Source organism: Olea europaea, chromosome 15 (genome assembly GCF_002742605.1).
Source record: "Olea europaea var. sylvestris chromosome 15, O_europaea_v1, whole genome shotgun sequence".
Classification (NCBI taxonomy): domain Eukaryota; kingdom Viridiplantae; phylum Streptophyta; class Magnoliopsida; order Lamiales; family Oleaceae; genus Olea; species Olea europaea.
The window spans coordinates 1057911-1066762 of NC_036251.1; the positions used below are offsets into that span (position 1 = coordinate 1057911).

An 8852-nucleotide genomic window follows, 5' to 3' on the forward strand; every position below is an offset into this window, starting at 1 on the left:
GGCCCTCTACATCTCAGCCCCGTCCAAAGAAGGTCTGGCCTCTGGGTGTGGAAAAATTTGTCACCACCATTCGCAATGCTTTGAAGACATCGAGTATCCTAATTGGTGGTCGAATGGATAAGTAAACTTGATTTTGGACTAAATAATATGGGATTAAAGATTTTGCTCATAAACCCAATTCAATTAAAAGCCCAACGAAGCATAGCATTTCTAGAAACATTTTTTAGAAAAATCTTTGTAAATATCTAAGTAAAAGATTTGATGATAAATATGGTAATGTGTTAAGCATATTATGTGGTTTTAAAAACTATATCTAGAAATATTCTAGGAAAATATCTAGTTCAAATATGTGGTCTAAAAACCTCTAGGAAAATGTGTGATCTAGAAGTTTCATATAAACCCTATGTAAAGGTTTTTCCATTTTGTGACAAGCCAAGTGTATGAGTTTTGAAGTTGAGAAATATAAGTTTCCTTTTTGTTATTTCTTCCTCTTAATGTTGTCCTTCTTAAAAGCTTTAGCAAATCTAAGTTAGTAAACATCTCTTTCCTTCAACGAACTAATATCAGATCACTAAGGTCCTCGTGAAAAGTGGCAAGGGGGATGATTCCTTTTCAAGTCCCCCAACTCAACAAGGATAATTATGACAATTGGAGCATAATGATGAAGACGTCGTTTAGGTCGCAAGATGTATCAGAAATCATAGAGAAAGGTTACACAAAATCACAAGACGAGGTCACTCTATCCCAAACACAAAAGGATAGTTTGAAGGATGAAAGGAAGAAGGATAAGAATGCGCTCAACCTTATCTATCAAGCCTTGCTGCTACGAGTAAGGAAGTCCTACAAAGGAGTTGAGAAGGTGAAAATGTTTGACTCCAAATACTTCAAGGTGGGTTTAAAGCTTTACATATGAAAGAATCAGAATCAATTTCTGTTTACTTTTCAAGAGTATTGGTCGTTGTGAGCCAATTAAAGATTAATGAAGAAAAGTTTAGCGACACTTGAGTAACTGAAAAGATAGTTAGGTCTTTAATTCTAAATTTGACTACGTAGTTGTAACCATTGAGGAATCTAAAGATCTTGATAGTATGGGTGTCGATCAACTCATGAGATCTTCATAAGCCCATGAAGAAAGACTAAAGAAGAAGGCGAAAGAAGAACCATTAGAGTAAGCTCTTTAAACAAAGCTCATCATGAATGAGAGTGAAGAAAGGTTCAACAATAGGAAAAGCTAAAGAGGAAAAGCACATAGCCAAGATTGAGGAAGAAGTGCATTCTACAAGGAGGAAAAAAACCAAAGCTCATTTACCACTAGAAGCCATGGAAGAGGAGGAGGTACGAGGCAAAATGAAAGGCCAATGTATGACAAATCTCAAGTTAAATGTTACAATTGTCAAAACTTGGTCATTATGCTTCAAAATGTAGAAATGTTACTAACCACGTTGAGGAGAAAGCCAACGATACTAGTCGAAAAAATGATGTGAATCCTACAATATTGATGGTTTACAAATGTGAAGAAAATATAGAAAAGAATACTTGGTATTTGGATACGGAAGCAAGCAACCATATGTGTCGAAGAAGAAACATGTTTGTGGAGTTTGATGAATCAGTAAGCGGCAATATTACCTTTGGAGATGAATCCAAGATTTCGATGTAAGGCAAAGGTAAAATCTTGATCCGCTTGAAGAATGGTATGCATCAATTTATCTTAGATGTCTACTATGTACCCAATATGAAGAATAATATTCTGAGTTTGGAACAACTTTTGATATATTTGAAAGATGATAGTCTTTCAATAAAAGATCAAAGAGAAAATTTGATTGTCAAAGTCCCTATGACAAGAAATAAAATGTTTGTATTAAGCATTCAAAATGATGTTGCCAAATGCTTAAAATCTAGTTTTAAAGATTCATATTGGCTTTGGCACTTGAGATTTGGGTATCTTAATTTTGGAGGCTTAAAGTTGTTGATTAAGAAGAAAATGATGAAATGTTTGTCCCCTATAAATAATGTGGATCAACTATGTGAAGGATGCTATCTTGAAAAGCATTCAAGAAAAAGTTTTTCAAAAGAGCATCTACGAGAGCTAAGAATCTACTAGAATCTCTACACTTGGATGTTTACGGGTCAATCAATCCAAACTCTTCTGTAAGAACAATTACTTTGTTCTTTCCATTGATAATTTTAGTAGAAAGACTTGATTCTATTTTCTCAAACAAAAATAGGAAGTTTTTAGAACTTTCTAGAAGTTTAAAGCTCTTGTTGAAAATGAAAGTGGCTTTAGCATAAAAATCATGTGATTTGATAGAGGATGAGAATTTACCTCCAAAGAGTCTGAGAATTATTATGAGGAGAATGGAATTTGTCCCATTAACAATTCTATACTCTCCCCAACAAAATGGAGTTGCCAAAAGAAAGAATAGATCCATTCTTAATATGGCTCACTGTATGCTCAAAAGTAAGAGATTGCACAAAGAACTTTTAGGTTGAAGCTGTTAATTCTGCTATGTACTTGTCTAATCGATCCCCTTCTAGAAGTGTGTCGAATAAGACATCATAAGAAAAATAGAGTGGAAGGAAGCTCGATATCTCTCACTTGCGAGTGTTTGGAAGCATTGCATATACTTAAGTGCTGGATCAAAAATGGTCCAAGCGAGATGAGAAAAGTGAAAGGTATATCTTTATCGGCTGCGACTCTCGCTCCAAAGGCTACGAGCTGTATAATCTAAGCAAGGAGAAGATTATCATAAGTAGAAATGCCAAGTTCAATGAAGACGGAGGAGGTTGAGATTGGGCTGTCCAAGAGAAAGACTATGAATTCTTGCCATTCTTTGAGGTAGAGAACAAGAGAATGGGGAACAACAAGAGCCTACCAGACTACGTCCATCATCTACTCATAGAGATGATTCACAATCATCTTTACAATGAGAAAGCTCAAGCGAAAGGACAACACGGATGATGAGCTTACAAGAGCTATATGAGGTAACAGAGAATCATAATAATTTCACACTTTTTAGTCTTTTTGTCAATTGTGAGCCAATAAGGTATGAAGAAGCCACGCAAAGTAAAAGATAGTGTACAACGAATTTCGTGTATTAAAGCATAGGAATCGTTACAAATTGTATTTTGATAAAATACAATTGATGTTGACCTTCTTGTAATTGCAAAATTGTAAAAATCCTCTGATTAATAATCTGAATATTTGAAGATGAGAGGTTACATGGCTTGAATCCTAGTCTTCGAGAATTTGTTGAAAATTTGATTTGTGGAGATTAGACTTGTTCGGCACTTGGATTTCATGGCTTGGACTTGTGCTTAAATTTGATTTGATTTGATTTTAAGAAGATTTTGATCTTCTTGAACTTGAAGTGAACCTGTTTGATTCGAAGAAGATTTTGATCTTCTTGGGGTTCACTGGATTTAGATTTGAGAGGATTTCTTCTCTTCCCCTAGCTTTGAAAATTTTTCAGCAGTTCATGATTGCCTTCTCTTCTTTCACTTCTTGCTTCTCTTTGCTTTCACTTGCTTTTTCTTCTCCTTCTTGTCTAATGGACCATTGGTCCTAAATAATTGAGTAATTATATTTTATTTATTTAAAAAGTGAGATGAACCTTTAGGTTTATGGACCTTAGTAAACTTTAATTTAATTGGGCTAATTATTTAAATCGACTTAATCCATTTTCTTTATCTTTTATGTCTATAGATAAAGAGATGTCATGGATGAAAAGATTAAGGTTATTGAGAAGAATGACACGGTGGAGTTGACGATTCTTCCCAAAGGTAAAGGAGCAATCACAGTCAAGTAGGCGTGCAAGGCAAAGAAGGATGCTAAAGGAGAAGTGGAGAAATACAAAGCAAGATTGGTTGCTAAAGACTACAACCAATTGTTGAGGATCTACTATAAAAAGGTATTTGCCCTAGTTGCTCACTTAGAAACTATAAAATTAATAATCTCTCTTGCCGCGCAAAATAAGTGAAAGATTTTTCAAATGGATGTGAATTCAGCTTTACTAAATGATTATCTTGAAGAAGAAATTTATGTGAAGCAACCACTGTATTATAAAATAAAGGGGCGTGAAGATAAAGTCTTAAAACTCAAAAAGACTTTATATGGATTGAAATAAGCTCCAATGGCATGGAATAGTAGAACTGACAAGTATTTTCTAGAAAATAATTTCACAAAATGTCCTCACGAGTATGTCCTTTATAGAAACGTAAATGAGAAATGAGATATCTTGTTTATTTGAATGAATAATCTTATATTCATAGAAAATAATCTAAGTATGATCACTGAATTTAAGAAGGTCATGGTTCAAGAATTCGAGGTGGCGGATATCGACGTCATGGCCTACTAACAAAATTATCTCCCAAGATTATCTCCATATTAGGTGTAACCGAGATTTTCTCCATTGTAATTGTCAAATACCTTACTTAGACTTAACCATTTCTGTACATACATGCATTGTATCCACAATTACCAAATCAATGAGAAGTTTATACTCATTCAGCAATCTTAACATATATTGTATTCTTATACCTATTCCAAGATTCACGACTCTATTAGAGGAAAAATGACTTCGTTAATAGGTTTTCCATGCTCCTAGTCCCTTGTTTTGTTGCTTTCTATTGTGGGCTTTGTACAATTGGTAGATAAATATCACTCTAATACAACGTAGGTAGTACAGACTATGGAAACAAAATTATGACTATTGAACTTTGTATAATGTATTTTATTGGACATTAAACTTTTAGGTCCCGTTTGATTCCCATTTTTCTCAAAATGCATTATTCTTTCTCTCATTTTCAACCATACATTGTTCATTAAAATAATATTACATGTAAATAAAAAACTATTCCTTATTTTTCATCTACACATTCTCCATCAATCTACTATTCTAAAATTCATTTTTTCCCTAAAAATGAGTGTCAAGCACCCCCTTAAAGTTTTTTGGATGGTCAACGAACTTACCGAATTACTATATCGTTCATCACTCAAATACGCACCATTTGAAAATTTGACGAACTCATTGACGTGGCAAATGAAAATGATGACATGGCAAATTTCATCATTAGTTGACGGCAAATCATCCAAAACAGTGCTTAGAAAAATGTCATTAATGGAAAAAAAGCAATAAAAATATTACAAAATGAAAATATAGATAAAGGGTTAAAACTCAGTTGCACTTTCTATAAGTGCTTGTAGTAGATGAAGAATTTCACTGGATTAGCATTTTCATTTGCCAAGTCAGCAGGTCTGTTAATTTTTCAAACGGTGATTTATTTAGTGTTTGGTGACCATCTGAAAAACTTGTAAAGTTTAATGACCTATTCAAAATATCGTGCAAAATTTAATGGACATTTGGATTTTTAACTCTACAAACTCTCTTGAACAAAACTGCTAAAGCGCAAGAAATAAGATTATTATTATTCAGAAAACGGGCTTAGCTAATAAATCTACAAGCCATCTATGACACGTGCTTTCAACCACACATCTTTATAAACATGGACTATTCCATGTTTAGCCAACAAATCACATTATCATTGATATTTCGCAATCTTCAATAATTACTTGAAGGAGTAGTATTTGGAAACGGATATAGAATCGTAAATGAACTTATACGATGTGACCCTTTAATATGTTAGATGGAATATGATTCAGGAAAAAAGTACAGACAATGCCCTATCCAATCCAAACTAGGATAGATAATACAGTCCATAGAGATGTCAGAAGCCCATAGGAAGAAAATACTGTTGAGTATGCCAAGTGAACCTAGTGCTTAAGAAACTATCGTTATAATTCTTGGATACGATCTGGTTGATTCTCAAGTTCCCAAAGGATTACGTCAACCTGACACCACTAATTTTTTGCTGCCACTAGGCTTAGAAATAGAACACAATTATCTTGATTCTGGGTTAATACCTTGATATAATGTTAATATATCGAAGCAGATAGCAGAACTCAACAATTTTATGTTTAAGAGAACGTGCGAGAGAGAAGACATGTACTAATTTTGGAGTATATGCTATCTCAAATTTCATACATCATCTCGACAACATTTTACGTGCATTAAAAAAAATATATATTGTATTAGCAAATATGAGAAGCGAAATTGATTTGTTAACACATTATTAACAAATACTAGTATTTTGGAATTAGTTTACATAGTGTAACAGAAACTGCACACTTAATGCATGTTTAAAGACGTTTATACTTATACACCAAGATCAGACAGGAAAGGACAATAAAATATCTTTGTAATAGTGACGTGATCATCTTTCTAAGAACTTGTGAGTCCATAGAAAAATGTCTATTATTTTTTACAATTGAAATGTAACTTCATGACATATGTGCTCATAGGCGATAATCAAAACAACATACAGTCGAAAGCTTATTAAAAAAAAAAAAAGTGTTATTTCCATTGGCATGAACTTAATATGTTCTAAATGAGCAGAATATAGATAAAAAAAAGCCTTGTAAAAAACAAAATCTAACATAGGATGCTTATTTAAGTTATATAATACATCATTTGATGTTGTGTTACAACCTTGTCCGCAACCTGAGTTTTATTCCACAAATTTAAAAAAATAAAATTGGAGATGAACTTGGCAATCACATTTCCGGGCTATTGGAGCCAAGTAACTTTGTAAGACCAAATGTGACACCCATAGCCATCCACCCACTCACCACTCCCCTAGAACAAGATCTAGCCACCGAAGCCCCACCCATCACCTCCCCAATTCCTCCAGAAGAAACCAATGCTAAGGTGACTGCCGCCACCACTGCTTCTAGCCTCACCTTATAATTTTCTATAAATGCAGCTGCAAGTAATGGTACAACGGCGCCTAACGAAAATGCCAGGGCTGATGCCATGGCTGCCTGCAAAGGATTGCGGAGTTTTTCCTTTTCCAGTTCTCCTTCATTCTGTCCATCATTTGTCAATCTCTTTTCTCTCTTCATTTGAGCAATTTCTATGTCTAGTCGAGAGTACACGGAGACGAACTCTCCAATTGCCATGCTACAAGTACCGGCAAATAGTCCTGCGAATCCAGTAAGAACCATCACCTTGGCATCTTCTTTAACCGCTCCAACTCCCATCATTAATGATGCAATGGATACCAAGCCATCGTTGGCTCCGAGCACAGCAGCACGAGGCCATTGTGCTCTTCGTGAGTAATCAAAGTCCTTTATGTCTTCATGAAAATTGCACTGATTTTGTAGTACATTGTGCTCAGGGATCACAATTTGCACTTGGTTTGGGGCAGCCATGAAGAATTAAGGCTAAGTAGCAGCTAAATAAGTTGTTTTTACTAATGATAAGTTGCTTCTTGAAGGCGCAATGCTTCATGAATGAATGAAGGGTTATATATACTGAAGGGAAACTAAAGAATAATCCGTGTTAATGGGCATGTATACAGGATTAAATGGTGCAGAAAGAAAATAAAAAAGTAAAAAGAGGAGCACAAACCATTGTGGCTCTTTAATCCAAGCACTTCTCTTTTAATATTTGGCTGTTAGACTCACATAACTAGACAAGATTAACGACATAAACATACGAAATACTGCTTAGTTGTAATATCCAGTGCTGTCCACTATACACGACTCAATCGGCTCTGAGACTGTATACTTCTATCTCTCGCTTGATTATTCTTTTTCGTGTTAGCTATGCTCAACTAAACAAGACCGGACAGACTAACTTATCACGAGCCCATCTTTCTTTCCATGGGTAGGATTCATCAAAGTGGCCTCCCTAAAAGTGGATTGCTGTTTACGAGAGCACTAAATGGTATAATATAAAATTGGAAGGAGCTTGTCTAATTAATTGAAATTGTGCGCAGTCGTTTGCTTTACATTGAAGCTTTTAAACTCCACTACAAATATTTCCTTTTTGCAGTCTCCAACCTTTTTGGCCACGAGAATTTCAAAGAAACTTGCAAGTATCTTCGTTAGATACCGTGATAATGACGTGAGACTCGAATTCTTTGATCCCGAAGGACATCAGTATTGTACTAATAGAATTGTCAAGCACTATAATCCGACGGACCGACCTAGTGATAGGAAGAGAAAGAGCTGATCGCAACTCGCTATTGGGGAGCGATCTATTGGCTCTCTTCCTATTTTGTTTCGGGCAAGGGAAGAGGAAGAATGTAATGACCCAAATTTTAATATTTAAATTGTTACTAAAAGTTTCATTCCATAATTAAATAAGCATATCAAACATCCCAATATGAAATTTTTAGTTCCATCAATAAAAATAAACCATATGAAAAACATAACCAAATAAAGTGTGTTCCAAATCATAAATCCACATAATAATAAAACTAAAACAAATGCTGAAAATAAAATTCACAGTCACATTACACCGGATTTAATTTATTGAGTTCCATAAATCTAGACACTATGATTGCACCTTATCGCCTGCCAAACAACTACTTATTCTAACATGTAAGGAGTAGGGAAAAATGGTGAGTACATGGAAATACTCAATAGGACACGAAAAATATTGGTGCAATCCCGAATAAAAATATATATTTAAATTATGCTTCAAAATATCATACCATCATCATATTTTCGGGAACCTGTAAGAGCTCAATACATATCATATATTTGGTACCTAATGACCATATTATATCATATTTTTAACTTTCATAAGTATAATAAATCAACAACGCATAAAAATAATTTAAACAGAATATAAACAATTGCACCTCGTTACCTATATCTTACTAGATCAAATAGATTTTTAAAAGGTAGCAACTAAAAAATCACGCTTCCAAAATTTTTTTTATGTTTGTTCCAGTGTGTGTGTATATATATATATATATATATATATATATATATATATATATATATA

General features: G+C 34.1%; 1 protein-coding gene across 1 annotated transcript; it reads right to left on the bottom strand.

Annotated features, from left to right (window-relative positions):
* Positions 1–6547: 6547 nt before the first annotated feature.
* LOC111410926 (vacuolar iron transporter homolog 1-like) lies at positions 6548–8611 on the bottom strand. The gene has a single exon (XM_023041520.1). The coding sequence runs from the start codon at positions 7265–7267 to the stop codon at positions 6611–6613; it is 657 nt and encodes a 218-aa protein (XP_022897288.1). The 5' UTR covers positions 7268–8611; the 3' UTR covers positions 6548–6610.
* Positions 8612–8852: the final 241 nt, after the last annotated feature.